At 37.7% G+C, this 23,171-nt stretch overlaps 1 protein-coding gene across 10 annotated transcripts in view; it reads right to left on the bottom strand.

The window, feature by feature from the left end:
* Window positions 1–23,171, bottom strand: part of Ppp1r12b (protein phosphatase 1 regulatory subunit 12B) — a 212,292-nt gene that overhangs the window by 65,904 nt on the left and 123,217 nt on the right. For 8 of the 10 annotated variants that reach the window (XM_048809696.1, XM_048809695.1, XM_048809698.1 and 5 more), the window contains 4 exons: window positions 22,042–22,233; window positions 19,753–19,942; window positions 19,551–19,663; window positions 18,352–18,393 (listed from right to left, as the gene is read on the bottom strand). In XM_048809696.1, coding sequence (XP_048665653.1) covers window positions 18,352–18,393; window positions 19,551–19,663; window positions 19,753–19,942; window positions 22,042–22,233 — 537 coding nt within the window. Of the gene's footprint in view, window positions 1–12,314; window positions 12,460–18,351; window positions 18,394–19,550; window positions 19,664–19,752; window positions 19,943–22,041; window positions 22,234–23,171 lie in introns of those variants that run through there. The other 2 variants (XR_007349870.1, XM_048809702.1) reach the window with 2 other exon arrangements.

Below are 23,171 nucleotides of genomic sequence, written 5' to 3'. Positions count from 1 at the left end.
CTAATTAAAAAAAAAAAAAACTTTAAAAAATATTTACCCATCAGTTCTGTTTTGGAATGTGAGGGATAAGATTCAGAATGTGCTCACTCTGCCATTCTGTCCTAGAAGTCCCAGAATGGCTTTCACTTTTGAAATGAGAGCAGTTCAATTATCCTGATCTCATAAGTCTTATAGACATTTGCATATAACACCCAAACTCAAAATAAACTGTAGTGGAAGAAAATTTCCATTATTTGGAAAATATATATGTGTGTGTGTGTACGCATACACTTACACACACACACACAGTTGCATTGAAATAGATAACAGATGTATTGGAAAATCAAAAATGGAGGGAAGATGGTTTTAAAAAGGTAAGGAACCAGGGATATCAGCAGACTTTTACCGTAAACTTTTTGTATAAACTGCCATTACTTTCCATAAATGGAATCAGACTGAACAAAAGAACACGGTGCTTTCCCCAACCCGAGGAAGGGCCATTGCAGCCAGCAGAGTCCTGTTATAAGCACTGACCTGCACTTCTGCACCTGGAAGACCGCCATCAGCACAGTGGAAAGAATGCTGGACTGGGAACTCAGAACTGCTCTAGTTTGTTCTCTACCACTAACTTATTATACAACTTAGGTTAAGCTCTGCCTCCTTTTTGGTCCCAGGTCTTTACATCTGCAAAATAAAGAAGCTGGGCTAGAATACCTTAAAAGTACCTTCTAGAAATAATTTTCTGTGACCTCAACAATTTTGTAGGCTGACTCCTCCATTATGCAGTTTGCTGAGTAAATAATTTGAAGGAAAAGGAAGAAAACCATGCATTCTTGCAATCAGTCTTTGAATCAAATGGAAGTTAGAAGAATCACAGATGCTTGGTTTTGTTTAATTACCACTCTGCAGAGGAACAGCCTAGAGGCTAGATAAAGTTTCTCTATGGGTGTAGACACAACCTAAGTTTTAAATAGAAAAAGCAAATCAACCTAGACCCAAACAAAAACCCTACATACAAGTTCAGACAAAACAAAGTGTAAGATGTCTTTTCTACAAACATGTCTGTCACTAATAGCTGAGGAGACAAAAAAATAGTAAATATCAAGCTGACAAGATCAAAGTGTAGATGAAGACAAAACTAAGCAGTATGAAGCAAAGTTACAGGATGTGAGAGATCTGAGCCTATACATGTTAAAGATAGTACAATTAGAAATTTTATGTGAACAGTCAGGCACAGTGGCATACCCTGTAACATGAGCTACTCAGAAACCTAAGGCTGGAGGATTTTTAAGTTTGAGGCCAGCCCAGGCAACTTAGTGAGAGAGCACCCTGGGTTCAATCCTTAGTTCTGGGGCGGGGGGTGGGATTTATGGGAACAGAAATGTAGGAAAGGAGATTAGGAATAAAAGGTTAATGTTGGAGTTTTTAAACAGAAGGATAAGGAATAAAAGATTAATGTTGGAATTTTTAAACAGAAGGATAAGTGGATAAAAAATTAATTAGGGCTGGAGATGTAGCTAAAAAAATAAAAAAAATTGGGTTGAAGTGGCAGGAAAATTAAAAAATAAATCTTGGAGTTTCTCAGAGCTTTGACTACGGATCATGATAAGAATGTGTACAAACTCTTTACATTTGCCACAATGCAGTAAAATCCAAGCTGATTTGGACTTCAAAGGTCTGGAGGATGGAGCATATACAATCTTGTGTAGTTAAACTATCTACAATCTTGTGTAGATAATTTCCAACTCCCATAGACATACTGTTTTCTAAAACAACATTCATTGAAAGTACCTTACCATCTACACTGTTGTATGTGTGACATGGTCTGTTGCACCTAAAATGCAACATGCACCTACAATGGATATACATGATAGTGGGGTAGATGTCCAGTAGATTTCTATTCACTGTTCAGTATTTCTGACACAGATGAAATAGGCAACCAATCAGAAGAAAGGGACAAAGCTCTCTGACAAAATTCCTGTTCGGTTCATGATCAGGCCACTAAGCAGCCTTCACTTTCATGCAAACGTTCAAGTTAAGTTTCCATTACCAAAGCATTTAATCGGGGGGCAGGGATAGGTCAGTTACATTTAGTGTCACCACAAATACAGCCACTATTAACACTTGGTGGCTATCTCCCTGGTCTTCTCACTTGGTCCTGTGTGTCCTCTATTCCCCCATAGCTGCAATCATAATACCTCCATGAGTCTACATTTAGTTCTTTCAGTAATATTTTATCATAATTATTTATCCAAATTGCATTATCTTTGTAACTCACTTTTAATGGCTGCTTTTATACCCGACCCTGATTCAAGGCAACACCCCTGTGTGGCCAGCAGGCAGGGAATGGTAGGACAAACTATGATTCATGGCATTCCACTGTGTGGATGAATCATAGTTTACTTAACTACTGCCAAAATAATGGACATTTAGGTTGTTTCCAATTTCCCCACTATTATAAATAGCTAAATGGACTAAGTCTGTTTTGGTCAATAGTACCTAACAGTTTTCCACATAGTAGGCACTCACCAGTACAACATGGGAAGGCCCAATTCACCACATTCTCACCTAAACTGGGCATTATCTTTTCAGTCTTTGCCTATTACAATTAGTGAAAATGTAATTACATTATTGCTACTAATACCAGAAAATCTTGTAACTATATTATAATTGCTGTTTCTTATACAAAGCTACAAAATAGGGATAATCTTATTTTTATAGATGAAAGAACTTTGAGAGTTCACAGAGATTAAACTACTTTTCTAAGATCATACAGCTAATAAGAGATGTAACTAGCCTAAGTCTTCTGGCTCCAAAATCAATGCTGCTTCTAACAATCCACATATCCCCCAATCACCCTAGACTCCTCTTCATGTTTCATTATCTACATCCAGAAAAACAGTAAATCTTGCTGTTTTCACAGGTTAAAGTGTTTCCATTCTGTCCATAACTAACATAAGACATCTACTTCATTATCCTTCATCTAGATCCTTTGCTTTCTAGGTATAAGGGATGTGCACAGAAGAGGAGGGATATACAGAGTGTGTGTGTTAATCATCTCATTTTCCCAAGAAGAGATCTACCAAGTTATGTGTATATGTGCCATGAAAGAAATATTCCTGCTTTAGTTTAGGGCCAGCCTGTAGTAATCTAGAGCTTAATCCTGGGCCCTCTTTCCTTCTTTAATTATATTCCTTTCTTGGTGATCTCACCCAGTCTTAAAATACCATGTCTAAAATATCATCGAAGTCACCTAAGGCAATGACTGCAAAATACTTACCTCTGCAGCTTTACTCTCACTCCCATGAGCAGCTGATTCTTATGTCTAATTGTCTACTTGACATCTCATCTTGGAAGTCTAATAGGAATATCTTCTGTTCCAGTAGAATATGGCCTCTATGAGGGGCAGGAACATTGTCTAATGCACAGTGCCTGACACACAGTGGATAAACAATAAATACAGGTTGGTTGAACAAATGCATGCTGTTATATAAGCAAAAGACTTCCCAAATGAGATCAGACTGTTCTGGGAGGGCTTTGATAGTTTGGTATTCTGAGTTAAATGTACATTTCTGGAGGTCAGGAAGGAGTAGAATTTGGTTCTAAGCTCTCTCAGGGTGCCACAGTTAACCCTACTTTTTAATGATGACCTACCTGGGATGTTAGCAATCCATAAACATACCTCTAGGAACACTGTCAAATTTGCCTATTAAAAATCACCTAGGAGACAGTTACAATATTTCCAAGCCTTACTATCATGCCCCTCCTAATTCAGAATCTCAAGGGAGAAAGGTCTGAAAAATCTACAGCATAAACAAATGACTCCAGTGACATATCAACAAGTTTGAGAGAGATTACTATAGATGCTTTCCCTATTGGGTTATTATCACTGAAACTTTATGGATACAAATATCCACATGTACTCTTAGCTCTAACTCAAACACTCCAGAAATGATTTATAAGTCACCCAAACGTTTCATTGACTTCATTCCAGAGCAGTAGAGGTCACCAGTGACCTAAGAGTCCTTCTCATACAGCATGACATACATGGAGTAGACCTTTAGTCTCAATTAAGGATCTGATTTTGCTTACTTGGCAAAAAATTAGTTGTGTGAACCCATGCTCAATTACCATACCTTACATGAGTTTACTCTGACATATGGTCAACTTTCATCACTTTCTTCCTTAAAGTTTGTTGAAGTATCAGGATTTCAGTTTCTCTCTGCAAAAATCCACTCCTCTTAGCTATCATTCCAGGCAAGCAGGGTCAAAGCTTTGCAGATTTTGTCACCCTCCCCACAAATCTCCAAAAAGTTTTTCCTTGCATATTATAAGAAGACTGAAAGTTGATAAGGCAAAAGACTAATAAATTCTATAATCAATCTCTCTCTCTCTCTCTCTCTCTCTCTCTTTTTGCCATGGTGGGGACTGTGCCCCACCACTAAGTGATATCCCCAGACCTTTTATTTTGAGACGGGGTTTTGCTAGATTGCCTGGGCTGGCCTCCAATTTACAATCCTCCTGTCTCGACCTTCTGAGTAGCTGGGATTACAGGCATGTACCACCATGCCTGGTCCATACTCTATGTCTGACTAAGGAATTCAAAGACAACCAGTAATCAAAGTGAATGACAGCAATTAACAATCTTCTCACAAACACACTTCCAAGAATCTGTGAACCTTTAAGTCACAGTCACTTTTGGTCACAGTTTTCAAAAACAGAATGTCTTAAGTGGCAACTAATTATATATCCCAAAACTGTAATCTCAGCTAACCTCAAAGACAGATTCTTGGGAGGGAAGAGGAATAGGATCAGATGAGAAAAGCAAATGGGGACACATTGGGAGAATCATTCTAGACTTTTTCCTCAAGAGGTAAAGAACTGGGCTGGGGATGTGGCTCAAGCGGTAGCGGCTCGCCTGGTATGCGTGCGGCCAGGGTTCAATCCTCAGCACCACATACAAAGATGTTGGGTCCACCGAAAACTAAAAATAAATAAATATTAAAAAAAAGAGAGAGGTAAAGAACTGAAACAGAACAGAACTACATTAAAATGACCTGGATCCATTTCCTTCTCTGTTCACTATCCCATTCAGGAAGCTTCTCATTAATGCTTTTCCAAGTGCAGACAGACAACATACATGCCTCTAAACAGATGATTTCCCTTGCCCACCCTGAAAAAACATTGATGGTAAATCAGGAGAATTACCAGAGAAGTGCTCAGATGACAGAAAATTGACACTTCGAGTCATGTTGACATCAGCAAAACATTTTTTTAGATCAGTAACTTGGTGTAGAGGCCAGCAAACTGTGTCAAATTCAGTCCACCAGCCTGTTTTTGTAAATAAAGTTTTATTGGAACAGTCACTCCATTTATTTACATAATTGTTATGGCTGTTTTTCCATTGTAATAGCAGAGTCAAATAGTTACAACAAGGCAACATGACCCCCAAAGTAGAAAATATTTACGACCAGTCCCTTTACATAAAACATTTGCTGAACCCTTATCTAGAGTGTTTATGTGACAAAATGAAGCCTAGGCTGGTTTGTCCACCCCTAGCACATAGTACTGGAGAATATCCGCCCTCTTCGCTGGGTCTATGTTGCCCAGGCTGACCTGAAACTCCTGGGCTCAACTGATACTCCCATCTTAACCTCCCAAATAACTGGGACTACAGGTGTGCACCACCATGCCCAGTTCTACTAATAGATTTTAAAAATGCCCTTCTTTTCCTCAGTTGCCAAAAACATCATCATAGTTTAAGCTATAGAATTCAAATTATAAGAAAACATTTTTAAAAATTCCAAAGTACAAAAAACATCAAGTATTTCTAAAATCCCAAACTCTGTTAAGGTACTTCTGTGTGAACATTCATGCACATTAAGGATCATATTTGGATACAAAACTATGGTTTCCCTATGAAGAGATTCATGGCCCCTAAATGGTTATTATCTGATTCTTGAACTTGCTTGATTAAAAACTGAGATGGCATGGAGAAAAATTAAAACTGGTAACTTGTAAATGTTCATCTTTAGGGCTGGGGATGTGGCTCAAGCGGTAGCGCGCTTGCCTGGCATGTGTGCGGCCGGGTTCGATCCTCAGCACCACATACAAAAAAAAAACAAAGATGTTGTGTCCGCTGAAAACTAAAAAATAAATATAAAAAAAAAATGTTCATCTTTACATTTCCACCCCAACTATCCTATCTTTTAGGTCCTACCAAAACAACACTTTCAAAGGCAGCATTGGTTAGAGCCTCAATTCAACATTCCTGCAGGGATAAGTCTATAAACATTGCATTTGCTGAAAATGGGCTTCAAATCCCACACCAAGCTTTATACTTCAATCATGGGCCCAGAACTCTAACATTAGCTAAGCCTAAGCCATGGTTAAGACTCTCTAGCCATGCCATCAGCAGAAGAAATGAATACTTTCGTAACCAAGGTAACCCTTAGATTCCAACTGAAAGGGGAACAATTATTCCTGGAGGCTCTCTTATGATCAAAGCCATCATAGAACTGACTACTTTGATAAAAGAGTTGAACCCCAACTCCTTTGAAGACAACTGTATGAACTGTCATAATGGTAATGATGGGGTTCCAGGAATGCTCAAGTTGAAAATGATCCTTTTCTCAAGAACATCGTTAGTTGGCCCTGAATATTTTCTTTTTTCAAAGATAAACTGAAAAAATACCAGCAGGAAATTCACCACAATGCTAGCAATATTTTTTTTCTGAATAGTATGGTTATGAAAGTTTTTTCTTATTCTTCATAGAAAAAATGATTCCCTTTTTACAACAAATATTTTTAATACCCTTCACATTTACTATCCTGAAATGAAATTCACTTATACCAAACTTAGTTAAAATCATGAAAAATAACATAGTGAGAAGAAATAAACGTGAAGAAATTTATAACAAACTGTGTATTTGTGTGTATGTGTGTATGTGTGTGTGTGTACTTGGATGCTGGGGATTGAACTCAGAGCCTCATGCACTCTCTACCACTGAGACACACCTTCAGCCCCTAAATATGTACTTTCCAATGTGTTAATTCTTGTTCCAATAACATTAGGAGGCATAACAAAGCAGTAAGAGGTTTGGATACATCTTAAGATTCTCATGAGGAAAAATGCAGACCTGTAAAATCTGTTAAGTCATCATAATATAAATGGCATTACTATCAGGATGAGCAAAACTCAGCAGTTGCTCCTCAATTTACATGGTGTTTGAATTCTCAGAACTGCTCCCTACCAATTGAGTGTGTACATAAAATCAAGTAAGGTTTGAGACTCAGATACTAGACAGGTTTTCATCTTAGACTGTCCTGGGAGACAGTCAAGAGTCAAGCAAGCTCAGGACAACTGCTGGATGTGAGACATCTTTCGAAATCTAGCATCTGGCATATCTGATCCCTTCCAATAAATGCATCTAGAACATGCTCCATCACTATGTTCCCTGAAAGGGCCCTTAGGAATTTTTATAACCTCTTCTAAAAATGCTCTTGCTGCTTTTGAGAACCACTGTTGTATACTTTTCTGTGTTTCATAAAATTTCTATAATCAAATTAATTTCCTTTTGTAATCATGGGGGGGGGCAGGGAGAAGCTCCATCAGAATTTCAAGCTCCTAAGGGTCCCTGCAAATGAAAAGACTTAAGGTCACACGTTGCTAACAACCTTGAAGGCAGCTAGATGCTGAAAGAAGAAATTGAAAGAAAAGAAAAAGCCAAGAGGTTAACTACACCATTCTTAGAGGTCAGATAAATCTTTCACATCTTTGGATAAGATGTTTGAATGAAACCCAAACAGAAACCTTGAAGGTCAGTTTATTTCTATGTTAAAAAAGATTTCTGATTAAGGCAGAACTCACTGATGTAATGGGACATTGGGTCCAAATTTTCAGGGTCTCCAAGGAATACATGTAAGCTTTGATTACTGAAATTTCCTTGGCAACAGCATGACCTAAAATTAATAGAGTCCATAAAAGGAAGATGCCAAAAGAAACTTTGTTCTTAAGATGGTTTATGTGGTTTGGGCTAGAGCAAGGCATAACCCATATATAGAAAATCACAGCATCTATAGTATTTTAAGAAACTACAGTTGCAAAGAAAGAGCAAATGTACAATGAGAGGAGAGATCCTTCCAGGCCACTGTGGAGTCAGCCACTAGAGAGGAGTCCTCAGTACACACTGGGTAGCAGGCAACTTTCCCCATACAGAATCGGTTGGCTGCCCTTTCTCAATCTCCATCTCCTTCCCAGGATTATCCATGGACATCAACAGTACAGATCCAGGACAGCTTGCCTTTCTACATGTGGAATGTCTGCCAATTCCCAGAGGCTGGCCACAACAGGACTCTAATAGCCACTGCTTATTAAGTCTATCCTTATTTTTTATATCCTTGTGAACATCAGCATGGTATTAAGTTTCTCAGACTTATTAAAACCCTCTCATTCCCTATCTGCCTAAAAATAAAGATGTTAGCGAAGAAAACCTCTATTTTATTATTCTTTTAACTCTGTTAAAAGAAATTATGGCTTATTAAGAAAAAAAAAGACTGAAGTTGTTATATAGTATACTACAAAAATATTACTTTACTACATAAACAACTTAAGTCTCTCTGATAGCTCACCTACCATGTCTTTAAACTTAGTCAAGCTGTTGTTCTGTCTCAACAGTGCAGGCTTGTCTGGGAAATACCTTACCATATTAGGCAATCAGGCCTCAGAAAGAGGGGAAAGCAAAATAGACCTAGGATTTTACCTAAAAGGAGAATGGCAAAGATACTGCCCAGTGGTGGAGAGTGGACAGAAAATTGCTGAATCCTCTTCAGGACATAAAGGGGCTTCACAAGATTAAGTAGCAAGATTAAAAATTACTGCTTGAGAGAAAGATCCAGAAAATGGCCAGAAGCAAAGTAGTAAAAATTTAGAAAAACAGAAAAATTGGCTGTTATTTACTCAAAGAAAGAAAGTTGGGGAAAAACAGTCAAGATTTATGAAACTAGGACTGTTAGAAACAGGCAGAGAAGCACACATAGGAGGGGAAATTTAGTCATAAAAATGAAAGTCTGCTTGATCAAGGGAGAAATTTGCAGAGATTTGACTTGCTTAGGAACTCAAAGGGTTCCAAGCAAAATTTGAAACATTTTAATCCTGTTCCTTCCATTTCTACTCATTTCTTTCCCCTATCTCAATGATCCCTTTTAAAATTCAGTCCTTAAAACCCCTCAGGTATGTTAGAATTATATGTTAGAATTATAGAGGCATTTGGGCTACTTCTCTTATTTTTCAAATAATCCATTCTTGAGAGGTTGTTTGGAGGTTCTAGCAGCAAAGTACAGCTACTCATGTACCCTTGACCTAGAAGTGGTCTTTCCCTATGAGGGAAGGTCATCCTCTTCAACCAAGTGCTCAGCTTTGAGAAAGATGCACATGAAATGGGTAAGGGAGGAAGGGGACACTTGCTTAGCCAGCCAGATCATCTGAATCAACTCTGGCAATTAATGGAGAGACAGATGTCACAGCCAGATCATGCTCACATTCCAAATAATAATTTTCAAGGATAAATTAATAAATAACTTAAAAATCACATGATTCTAAGGTCAACAAAAATATTCCAAAAGACTTACTCTCATCTGACTTAGGAATTTATAGATTTGGAACATTTTAATTTTAAACCCAGGGAGTCTGGCTTCTGAGTTAGTACTCAGAGCTTCTACACTACATTATTTGTCATAAAGTATGTGACATAAGACATATAACAAATATAAGAATTCAAATGAAGGCAAGGTGACAGCTGTAGACTAGGGATATGACAATGTGATCCTGGCAAATTAATCTCTCCAGGCCTTAGCTGTTGTCTTTATGAGAGGGTTAGTTAGATGGCCTTGAAAGTCCCTTTCAGTTCTAAGATTCGGTCTATAATCACCATTTTAGACATCACAGAGCTAAATCAAATTTTAGTATATAGTAGCATCTTAAAATACAAGGTCTTTGAAGAAGGCTTCTTAACTGAAATGGAAGAGCTAGTGATTTGAAGATGTAGTAAAGCTGAGAAAAATCTAGGCAAGGCAAAAGTAACTAAAAGGTGAGTAAAATTAACAGGTCATTTTCAGGCATGATTAATTAATAGAACCTCTCTGATGTGGTAAGAACAGTCTTGTGACATAACTGGGCTTCAAAGGTCTCTGGACAAGGTTTGCAAAGAGTGCTTTTAATTTTAAAAGACATCAGAGGATGCTCTGGGATACTCAACTTTTATACCACTATACGATCCTTTTATAAAAAGGCTGAAAAGATTTCATGGGTTAATATCCCTATATGAGAAAAAAAATGTTAAAACAAGAATACAAAACTATCTGTTATTCTATGTTCTGTTTTTGATTTGAAAAAAGAGAAAACTGTATTTATATTCTCAGAGTCAAGTGCCAGGATTTCTCAGTCTCATGCTGGTTCTTCTCGTTTTCCTCATTTTGAACTCTGGAGTGCTACAGGCTTCTGTCTTTAGGAATCTTCTATATGATGTTACTTTCTTGGTGACTGTATCCAACTCCTGTTTTTTTTCTTTTTTGGTACAAGGGGTTGAACCCAGGGGTGCTTAACCACTGAGCCACACCCCAACCCTTCTATTTGAATTTTATTTAGATATAGGTTCTCACTGAGTTGCTTAGGGCCTCTCTAAGTTTCTAAGGCTGGCTCTGAACTTGCAATCCTCCTATCTCAGCCTCCTGAGCCAATGGGATTACAGGTGTGTGCCATCGCACCTGGCCCAACCCCTTGGTTTAAAATATAATCTATATGTTTGCTGACATACAAGTTTATGTCTGAAGCTTGGGTCACTCACATGAACTCCAGACCCCTATATCTTAATTGTTCTTTTGACATTTCCATGTACAATATATCAATCAAGTTTATTAAATTTAAACCAAATGCCTACTCTTCCTTGACCAAATCTATTCTTCCCATAGTATTCTCCATCTCAGTTAATGAAAACTCCATTTCATGTTGTCTTAGCTAAAAGCTCTAGCATCAACCTTGACCTGTTTTCTCAACCTAAATCCAGGCCAATAGCAAATCTAAGTGGTTCTAACTTCAAAATGTATATTGAATAACAACTTCTCAGGATCTTTCTGTTTTTCCAATATTATTGGAAAAGCCTCTTAACTGACATTACTGCTTCCACTGAATCTTAAAGACCACTGATGGCCCCCCGCCTCAGAGTACAATCTTCAATAGGCAGGTAGAGTGAACCATTAAAATGTAAGTATAATAATGTCACTCTTCTGCTCAAAACTTGGTAAGATATCTACACGTATATTTCAAAAGCTAGAGTTCTAATGACAACTTATCAGCCCATGCTGCCTAGCCCTTTTGCTCATTCTGCTCTAACCACACTGGGTTTTACACCTGTTCTCAAGCATGCCAGCATACCCTGCCTTGGGTCTTTGCAATTGCTGTTCCTTCTGCCCATAATACCCCACCTCCACATGGCCACATGGCTGCCTACTTTACTTCATCTAGGTTCTAATGATATTCTGTAACAGAGCCCTATCCTAACTGCCCTACTTATAGCATGAGCCTTTGCCCACCTTGGCACATCTAATTCCTCCATCCTACTTATTCTGTATGGCTTTTCCGTAACATATCACCTTTAACACATTATTTTCTGTAACATATCACCCTTTAACATATTATTTACTTTACATATTTATTTTATTTATTGTCTGTCTCCCTCATTAGAATGTAAATTCCAATAAAGTAGAGATTTTTGTTCATTGTTGCAAAATTTAGAAAAGTACCTGAACATAAGAGGCAAATAAAAGCACTTGTTGAATGAAAGAACAGGAAGATATTTATAATAGAGAAGGAAGGACAAAATGGAAAATGCATGTAGTGGCTTTCAGCATTAGAGACACTTCTGAAGCATTTATTTTTTCCAGTTCAAAACCAAGCTTTGCCAACAAATTAGAGTTGGGTTCTCTTATTAGTTTGAAAACTTTACATTAAATTGCTTACCTCTTTTAGAACATTTTACCAACACATTTCTCCACTAGCATATAACCAGTCATCTAGGACAAGCATATCAATAGTCATAAATTAGTAATTCCTTAATAACATCTCCTTTACCAATGTATTTTGAGGAGTGATTAGTAATCCAATCTACTAGTTCCATTCAGAGCTAGGACAGCTCCAGTGTCGACTTTGAGGGTAAAGTTTCAATGGTTTTATCCTTATTGAGTATACTACCTGATTTTCCTAAAAGCAACAGGGTGGGGTAGGGGATTCCTAAGAAAAGTATGGGAATTCTTACTTCCTGACAGACATAACTACCCACCTATGTCAAGGACAGCAGAAGAATGCTGATGCTCTACCCACTGAATCTTGATACTGAGTAGGCTTTTAAGTTGTCCTTCAAGAAGACGTTCCTTCACTCAAGGAGGTGAGGTGCTACTAGCAAGTCAATTCGAACATGTAACCTGCTGAGTAAAAAAACCAAATGGATAAATAGGGTGTGGAAAAGGACATAAGCCCTAATTCCAGGTCTGCATATTACCATCAAATGAAAACGTTCCCTGATGCAGGATCCAGGATGCTTTTCCTTGCACAGGTTTTCCATCCCCAAGTTATTAACTTCTCTGGTCTCCGTTTTCTCAACTATGAAATGAGGCTCCTAAATCAAGTTATCTATAAATTCCCTTTCAATTCTATGAGACCAAAAGTGGGGTGGCAAATTACTACACTGAACTAGGTTCTTCAGCAATTCTTTTAAAACAGGAGCAATTTGTTTAGGTTCAGCTTCTTCAGGGCACCATTCTGCTTGCTCACCAACATCTTTTCTGTTGACCACTTGTGCCCTCTAGTGATGAATTCAATTACACAACAGGATCAGATTGAAAAATACCATAGCTGTCATACAGGCCCAGAGGGACCCTGACTTCAGGGAGATGAATACTAGGGGACCTGCTGCCCCTTAAAGGCAACTCAAGGTAGGGTGGCACCAGGTCACATAGGACCAGGATCTCTGGAACTTCTAGCGTGCTCCATGGGGACGTGGGGGTGTGAATGTGAGCACAGATTGTGGGGAGAAGGACAGGTAGAGAAAAGCTGTGTCCTTTTGTTAGTGACTTAGACACATATCCATGCTGTTTCCCAGAGCTACCCCCAGCCTTAGCAAATGGATAAAAAAAATGTGGCATTTATACACAATGGAGTATTACTCTGCATTAAAAAATGACAAAATCATAGAATTTGCAGGGAAATGGATGGCATTAGAGCAGATTATGCTAAGTGAAGCTAGCCAATCCCTAAAAAACAAATGCCAAATGTCTTCTTTGATATAAGGAGAGTAACTAAGAACAGAGTAGGGACGAAGAGCATGAGAAGAAGATTAACATTAAACAGGGATGAGAGGTGGGAGGGAAAGGGAGAGAGAAGGGAAATTGCATGGAAATGGAAGGAGACCCTCAGGATTATACAAAAGTACATACAAGAGGAAGTGAGGGGAAAGGGAAAAATAATACAAGGGGGAGAAATGAAGGACAGTAGAGGGGGTAGAGAGAGAAGAGGGGAGGGGAGGGGAGGGGAGGGGGGATAGTAGAGGATAGGAAAGGCAGCAGAATACAATAGACACTAGTATGGCAATATGTAAATCAATGGATGTGTAACTGATATGATTCTGCAATCTGTATATGGGGTAAAAATGGGAGTTCATAACCCACTTGAATCAAAGTGTGAAATATGATATATCAAGAACTATGTAATGTTTTGAATAACCAACAATAAAAAATTTAAAAAAAGAAAAGAAAAATAGACTACTGAAGAGGAGTAAATGGGGGAAAACCAGAATTCAGTAGATAAAACTCATAGTAAAGCAAAAGTCAGTTCAAAGACACAATAATAAAAGGTGGAGAGAACTGAAATGGTTACCACCTTCCCTGATGTGCCTATGATCATTCCCTCCAGAGCACCTGCTATGCAAAACCCTTATCTGTGATTTTGCTTTGGTTTAAGTTACTCACAGTCAGCCGCTGTCTGAAAATATTAAATGCAAATTCCAGAAGTTAATAGCTCATAGTTTTTAAATTGTATTGTCTGGAGTAGTATGATGAAATCTCATGCCATCTGGTACCCTGCCCTGCCAGAGACATGAATTATCCCTCTGTCCAGGATATCCATGTTGTGTATACTACTGCTTGTTAGTCATTTAGTAACCTTCTGACCAACTGTTAAGACACTGATATCACATAGTACTGGTGTTCAAGTAACTCTTATTTTACTTAATAATGATGCCAAAGCATAGGAGTAGAGATAGTGGTAATTTAATTTTAGTTGTAACTGTTCTATTTTATTATTAGTTCTTGTTGTTACTCTCTTACTATGTTTAATATAAATAAAACTTCATCATAGGTATGTATGTATATGAAAAAGTATAGCACATGTAGGGTTCAGTACTACCTGTGGTTTCAGCCATCTCCTTAGGGTGAGGGAAAGTATCTCCCATGGAGTAGGGAGACCACTATACAGTAAACAGTAAATACATTCTTGAATATAAAAGCATTTTTAGATATGACTGAAACAACCTGTTCTCAAATTAAAATTAGATTCAGTTTCCTCTTCACTTAGAAAGACAAAGGATATCTTAAGATTTACAGAGACTGGCCCATACCTAATGTGGACAATGAAAGAGAACTGCTATAAACATATCTGTCAAGGAGGTGCTACAATATCAATATATAGTCTTTGTCTATCTTACCAGCTGATGGAATTACCACTGGGGATGGGTTTTGATGAAAACCATGCACTATGTTGGATGTAGGCAAGGCCCCTAGCCTTCTCATCATATTTCTTGCTCTTTACTGACACTAGTATAGCAATATGTGACTTCTATCTTTATCACACACATCACAGATAGCAAACATCAGGCCATGTCTGGCGCTAAATATTAATTGGTGTTTACATTTTGGTTACATTTTTCTAGGTATATAAAGAGGAATGAATTTCAATGATATCAGCAGAGATTTAGTTTAATAATAGAAAGGCTTCTTAATCATGCTGTTGTTACTGACATAGGGATGAGAAATTAAAGAATCTTATAAAATCTTTAAGAAGATGGGGGGAAATCAATATATATTTGGAATCATCTTAGCTCTAACCCTGACTAGAGACACAAATAGAGATAATAATAATTGAACTTTCCTTTCTAACCTAAAATTAAATATTACTGGATGATTTCATATATATGTGTGTATACATACATATGTGTGTATACATATAAATAACACTGACATATCATCACTCTTTTTTGGGGGGAGGTGGTTTACTGGGGATTGAACTCACGACACTCAACCACTGAGCCACATCCTCAGCCCTACTTTGTATTTTATTTAGAGACAGGGTCTCACTGAGTTGCTTAGCACCTTGCTGTTGCCAAAGCTGGCTTTGAACTCTCGATCCTCCTGCCTCAGGCTCCTGAGCCACTGGGATTACAGGCGTGTGCCACTGGGCCTGGCCATATCCTCACTCTTAAGAAGCAGTACATTCATATATATGTACGCACATAGACAAACACAGACACACACAGTTAAAGAACAGACAATGCTAATTTATAGAGACAGAAATTAGAAAGAATGGTTGCTTCTCAGGACAGGGAATTGATTAGAAAGTGGCAAGAGGAAACTTTGTTTTTAAATATCTTTTTTCTTGGTGTATTACAGCTGTACATAAAGGGGGGGGATTTGTTGTTACATATTAGTACATGCACAAAGTATAACAATATGATTTGACCAATATCCCTCCCCAGCGCTTTTCCTCTTCCTCCCCTCCTCCCAGCTCCTGGTCGCCTTTCTCTGCTCTATTGATCTCCTTTTGCTTTTCATGTGGATTACCCCCCACCTTTCTTTTCCTTTTTCCTCTCTAGCTTCCATAGATGAGAGAAAACATATGACACTCGACCTTCTGACTTTGGCTTATTTCACTTAACATAATGATAAGAGGAAACTTTTTAAGGTAAGGGAAAAGTTTTATGTCTTGATTTGGATTGTGGTTTATATGCAAGTGTCAAAACTCACCAAATGACACATTTAAAATTTATGTATTTTATTGATTGTAAATTTATATCTCAGTTAAAAAAATAAGATGTCATGAGCTAACTATGGGGCTACCTCAGTGGTAGATGTGTTGCTTAGCACTTGCAAGGCCCTGGGTTCAAATCTCAACACCACAAAAAAGAAAAAAAGAAAAAGATGTCAGAGTTTTGGGAAGAGTGAATTTAAAAAATAATAGATACCATCACTCTCAAGGAGAAGGTTGGGGAGAGTAGGGAGCTTGTGTGACTTCAATAGCAGATACAGTTTTACTAAATCAAAATCAAGGAAGAAAAGAACTGCCCTGGCTTTTCAGCAAAATTCATGCTTAATAGCTAACCGGGCCATTTCCACAGAATGTCCTCTCATTTATTGCTGCAGAGCTGAGTCTATGATACTGCCTGATGGATGGACATGAAGGTAGGGCAGAGAGTGGTCTAAGATTCATAACATACTGGTGACTGTCTTGAACTAGAATTGCAGCAATTTACACTGGGTCATCATTAGGTGTGTTGTTCTGCAGCCCATATGGATAATGGTTTCAAACCTGCTAGCATTAGAAGCAAGCGCTCCGAAGAGAAAACCAGATAAACAGTTTAATTGAAATAAACTAGAGTTGAAGACTTTTCAAAAAAGGAAGCCTCTCCCTTTACCAACTCATCACCAGTCTTTCCTTCTGCAGAACTGTGGGTGGGACTAGAGAATGGTACCTGGAATGTGCTTGTACCAACCTTACCTTACCTGCGTACAAAGTTACCAATCTAGAGGTAATAGGCTGTTTGTTCTTCTCTTAAGATTCACACTGAAGTCTGCTTGACACATGGTAAACACTAGTAGATGTCTTAAGCAATTGGAAGAGTGGAATATTTTTCAGCCTGACAAATGACTTTCACAGCAAACCTCAATAGTCTCTGCTTTTCGTCACAAACCAAAAAGTTTTTTTCTATTATTTTAAGTGAATGGTCCTAAGATGAAATTCCGTGAGAACCACTGCATTAAAATCATTATAGTTTTCATTCCTTGGTACTCGAGGTTAGGACTTTCCAGGGCTGAGAAATTTTGAAAAGTAGAGACAAAGATTTTCACTGACAAAAGACATTCTATGACATCAAAACCTTCCTTGTTGTAATCCATTAATTTAAACGGCCTGTACAATCCTCTAGAGATTATGATGCATTTCAGTGCTCTGTAATCTATTACTCAAATTCTCTGCTTAAGCATAATTCCCCAAAGGAACTTCTCTATATTCATTCTCTCTATATGCAAAATCCTATTCAAGATTTTTAAAGAATCTATGAGTTGCTGTTGTTTGCATGCATGCAAACACACACACACACACACACACACACACACACACACACACACTTGCCTTAAGGGAATAGCTATGTGCTATTTCCACATAACATAGCTCATCTTTGTGAAGTAGCCTCAACTTCAACCCAGAGTAGGCAATTCTCACTGGTGTTACTGTAAGTCATTACAGATACTGCTTTTTGAAAGTCTACTATTGATTATTTTGGATCTTGGCTAAAATGTAGGTGAGTTGATGACAATGTCTTATTCATCTCTCTTCTGTTAAAAATGAGTTAATTGTTAATTATTAAGGGTTGATAAGTGTATTCTGAGAATACAAGTCCAAATTATGAAGTATTAAAAAGGCCATCATTTTATGTAATTTCTCACAGGAAAGCACATGTATTTCAATTAATTTAGTCAAAACCAAATTCCTTCCTTCCTGTGAAACTGTAAAAAGAAGAAAACTCCCAGTATTCTATGGCACTGGAGTGGCTCACAAGAACCTGGATTATTTTTAAGAATGCTGGGTATAGGCCTGCAGATGGAGGCTAGGCTTTATGAGGTCAGGGCTATAGAAGAGGTGAGGTGCTTAACCTTATTTCATAGTCAAATATAAATGACTTTTAGACTATCTGATGTTTTACATACTTCACACTTATGTTCCTCTTTATCAATGTAGATCCATAAAAATACCACTTTTTATTTTTCTTCCAAAGATTTCAAAGTACTTTACTCAATCCAAAAACATTCAAGAGAAAAAGATGGAGCCTGTAATGGTATTAGAGATTAGCAGCTAGCACACAGAAGCTGGAAATTGTTACACCACAGGAGGAAGTACCACCATCTAACACCTGCCATGCCTCTCAGAGGAATGTCTATCTTCAAACTCCTCCTCAGCTCCAATTTGCATAGGTCCTGCTCTTCTATTAAAATCGCATGCATCAAAGTAAGATTGAGCCCTAAAGAGATATGCCTCACTGGCTTGTCACTTACCCGTGTTTCCTTGACCTCTTCAGAGACATCAGTTTCATCCTCCTGAAAAGGAAGGAGGAAGACAAACAAGAGAATCATCATCATGGATATGTTTTAAAGCAACAAGGTCAGTTCCTATCAATTATACATCTTGGCATTTCAAACATGGGCAATGAGATTTGACAGCCAGGTGATACTCTGTGATGCTACTTCTAACAGCTTTCACAAGTAGGCAATTTAGAAATATCACCTATGGTTTTAAAAAAAAAGTCAAATCAACCACAGTTGGGAAAAAAAGGTATCATCTCTGTCCAAAGTTATCAGTCTATGGGCTGGGGGTGTAGCTCACTGGTAGAAAGTTTGCCTGGCATGCCCAATGCCCTGGGTTAGATCCTCACCATAGGAATTAAAAAAAAAAAAAAAAAGTATTAGTCTATTCGGCTCTATAACAAGGAAATATTCTTATCTAAAAGGTAGTTTCTAATAGATACGTATTGCTGTTTCATTTCTTGTCCCATTGAATAGTTTTATCTAATTTTCAAATGAGTCATTAGTAACCTGGGGCTTTTGTTTCGAATTATTGGCTGCTTGGTTTTTTAGATTCCAATAGCAAGGTTGAGTGAAAAAGGTAAACATGACATGGAGGGGGACGCATGTCTCTATTGGTAAGCACTGGTACATCTCCCTTTATTTAAAAGTCAGTGTTAATCTGTTTTCTATTTATCCTTTTTTCCTCCAGAAGAATAAAATTGAATCAAATGAACTTCCGTTAACTTACAGATTTTAAGTTCTTTAAATTTCTTATAGCTCTCCTAAAACATTTAGTTAAAAATCTCTGCTTTTTTGTGGTATTGATATTGTTGACTATATGAATTTCAAGGAATATTCAGGAAGAGAGCTAAAACCTGGCAAATTTATTTACTTGTTAGATTTGTTTATATTGGTTCTATTATATTGTAAATTTCAAGTTCTTAAAATTCTTCATCAATTAATACTGAGTGCCACCATATGATTAGTACTATTCTTGGTACTGGGAATCCAGCAGGAACATACTAAATGAGCCCCACACTAGCTAAATTTTGTTTTGCTTTTCTTCAGTAATAGTTCTTGTCAATCTGCAAGATTCATGGTACCACATGGGACTCTTTCTCTTGAACTCAACAGAAAGACTGGCAGCCAAGCATAATGTGCTATGGCCCAGTATGGACTAATCTACTTACATCTTTTGTCCAGAAGTTGATGCCCGTGCCTCTTCGTCGTTCCTTGGGCCGCCTCCTCTCTCGAATGGAGAGCCTGTTAGAGGACTGATCATCCAAATCCACTTCTTCACTCTCTAACCAGAGATAAAGTAAAGCATGACTCTTAAGAATCTGTAGCAATGTGCACGAGAGAGTGGCTTCCACCTTTTAAAACTCTACATACCATTTTTGTCCATTTCCTTTGCAGCTGTAGTATTCACAGTGATCTCTGAACTCTCAGAATCAGGGATGGAACATCTACTTGTTCGTAGCAGATGAGAACTGGTGAAGAGTGAAGGTCTTGATGCAGAAGGAGACACTGATTTTGTGGGTTTGTCTGGCTGAGCTGGACACCTCAGACGACGATAGACAGTCTAGAAATAATTCACAGAATGAGCCATGAGAGGTCAAGTCCAGCCAAAGGATAAAGACAGCAGGTTTATTCAAGATGAGCTTTTTCATTAAGAGTCTTATTTTAATAGCTGATGCTCAATCAACAATCACTGAGCTGAACTGAAGTTAATTAATTAGTCCGAAAACTACAGCTTCTGGATGCTTCTTTGAAAAGACCATCATGTTGCTAGCAGTATAGGCAAACTGTTCCTAAAATGACTAAAGGGCACTAGACAGTGCTGTGTTAATGAAAATTCTTTTGATCTTGGAGTGAAATAGGAAGCATGATGAGCTTTCTCAAAGAGTGTTGAAAGGCAAAGTTTACAAAGGAAAATAAAAAAGCTCAAGACAAAGGAGCAGAATGTAGGAAGCATCTGAAAACAGAGAATAAATCTGAGCATTCTACCAATTTCTGAATACTCATTAATTTGCCATAAGGATGTTTATTGAAACCTATTAATTTTTTTTAATGGTTCTGGGGATAGAAGTCAGGCCTCAGACATGCTAGCTAGGCAAGCACTCTACCACTGAGTCCAGTCCCCTAAGCTTTTCATAAATTCCCATTTTCCCCTTTGAAATACTTTTTTCTAAGAGTTAAGACAGAACCTGACAATGAGTCTTAAGTTGGCTTATCGAAGATGCATAAATTCTTACAGCATACTGGTTTACAGTATACAGATTTTGTACAATTTTTAATTTAGAAATTATAAAACAACCCTGGTGTTTGATAATTTAGTTATAAAATTATAATTAAAAACACCTGTAATCCTAGCTACTCAGGAGGCTGAAGCAGGAAGATCCCAAGGTCAAGGGCAGACTGAGCAACTTAATAAGACACTGTCTGAAAACAAGAGGCTGAGGACATAGCTCAGTGGTACATTTCTTGCCAAGCATGTACAACAAGGCCCTGGGTTCCATCCTTAGGTCAAAAAAAGAAAATAGAGAACAACAACAAAAAAATTATAAAGACAGAAGTAATAAAATAAAGTAAGCTTTGGAGTCAGATGCAATTTGGCTCAAAGTCTAACTTTAGTATTTATTAGCTGTTTGGCCCTGAATAAGTTATTTAACCTCTCTGAGCGTTAGCTTCCTTATCTGTAATACAGGGATAACACCTCAGACAGGATGGTGAACATTCAATAAGACAGTATGTGTTAGGTGCTTAGAATAATATCTGGTAATAAGTATTTAATAAATATAGTAGCTTATAAAATAAAATACACAACAGAACACCAGTTTATATGGATTCTAGCCATTCAGAGTTAGAACATGAAAGAGATGATTCCTTTCTCCTACAACTAAACTGACCATAAAATTTATCAATTACAATTTTAAGAGTGAAAGAAGTGGTAATAATAATTGCACAGAGACAACAGTTATAACTAGAACCATCATAGGTAAACCAGGAGTATGCTTATCCCTAAGTATACTCTTGTACCTGTGACTACCAACTCCACCAGAGAAATGAAACATAAATCAAAATGTCCACCCCAACATAAATAAAAATGTACACCCAGGAGTGTTCTGTAAGCCTTTACATTTGTAGCAGTTTGGGGAACACATTAGTGGTTAAGAGACCAAGCTGTGGAGTCAGACTGCCTGTGTTCAAATCTTGCTTATCTACTCCTCAGCCGCCATGAAATGTTAGCTAAGTTACCCAACCTCTGTGACTCGATTTCCTCATAGATAAAATAGGAATAGCAATATCTACCTCAGAGGATTGTTTTGAGGATTAAAAACACATGAAATGCTTAAAGTAGTGCCTGGCAAAAATACTTAATAAATGTTTATATTCTTATTTGCATTTTATTATACTGTGGCCTCTCTTTTTGGAATAGGTGGGTATTTATTTAAAAGCATTAGTTAACTCCCAGGAGAAAAAAAATGGTCATTTAAGGAATGACATCCTTTGAATTCTTTCAGTCACATAGGTTTGCCAACTAAAGACAGTCATCAAGTCCTCTATTCCTGAGTGGTCCACTGCAAGGCAGAAGAGCATTTGAATGATCAATAAAGAACAGATTTGCAGAAATCAATTATCCTGCTTTTGTCACAGTACTTGCCAGCAAAATGAGCTCACCTCTTCATCCAGACTCCTGCCCCAGGGTTGCTGGTCTTCCCCAGCTTCCTTTGCTGGGACAGCTGAGGGCTCTTGCTTCTCAGTGCTCCCCTCCAGTCCTTCAGTGTCTGCAGGTTTTTCACTAGCCTGTCTCTCTGCCCTGGAACGGCTGAAAGTCCTTTCTGCTTCTTGAAGGTCTGTTAGGGTAACACCCTGGGAAAATAGCACAAGATCACGGCAGTTTCACCCTAACATGGAATAACTCTTGAGTAAGCAGGGAAACTCTCAAAAAGATCTAACGGTTTTCAAATCCCAGACGAAGATCCCAAAATGCATAATGAGGCCATTTCAAGCAATATATGCTTAAAATAAGCATCTCTGTGTGCAAAGAACCCAGGCCTGAATCTAGGTACATTTCAAACGTAATACTTTAGCTTTCCCAATTTGATCCCCAGAAAATAGGTCAACACTGATGTCTGCCTGTTATAGATATATTTCTTCCATACCAAATAGTTCTTGGCATTTTTATGTGAATATTCTCTATTCTCCCAAGATCAAACTGTTAACAAAAGAGATTTTCTGAACAGCAGATGCTGGAAAAACTTAATTTTACTCGTAGAAAGAAAAGCCATATCCAAAAAGATGAAAATTCAGAGTAAAGCTAGAACAACAAAAAGAACTCCCAAAAGAAAAAGTAAGCTATTTCTTTAATATTATTTCCAAGTAACTCTAGGAATCATCCAGCGAGGTTCTTCCGACAATTAATGTTTGCCTCTGGGTCACAAAAGCAGCAAGGCAGAAGAAAAGCAAATGATGAGTCACTTGCAGCCGGGACAAAGGAGTTAGGAAGAGAATGTGATGAGTCTAACTGAAGGGGTTACATGCTCAAGTAATCAGAGGAAAAGGGATGTCCCAGAGCTGGAAGGTAGTTGATGGACACCAAATCCATAACTTGCTTTTTTTTTCACTTATTCACTCATTCTCTTAATAACTGTCTTTAAGCCCTAGAACTATGAAGACAACACCAATTATTTCTGTCAAGAAACTTTTAATCAAACAAAAATGATATAAGAAAATAAATATTAAGAAACACACACACACACACACACAGAAAGAAACACAGTAATACATAACAAGCACACCTAACACTG

Source organism: Marmota marmota, unplaced genomic scaffold (assembly GCF_001458135.2).
Source record: "Marmota marmota marmota unplaced genomic scaffold, marMar, whole genome shotgun sequence".
In the NCBI taxonomy this organism is placed as follows: Eukaryota; Metazoa; Chordata; class Mammalia; order Rodentia; family Sciuridae; genus Marmota; species Marmota marmota.
This window is presented reverse-complemented; position numbering and strand designations above follow the sequence as displayed.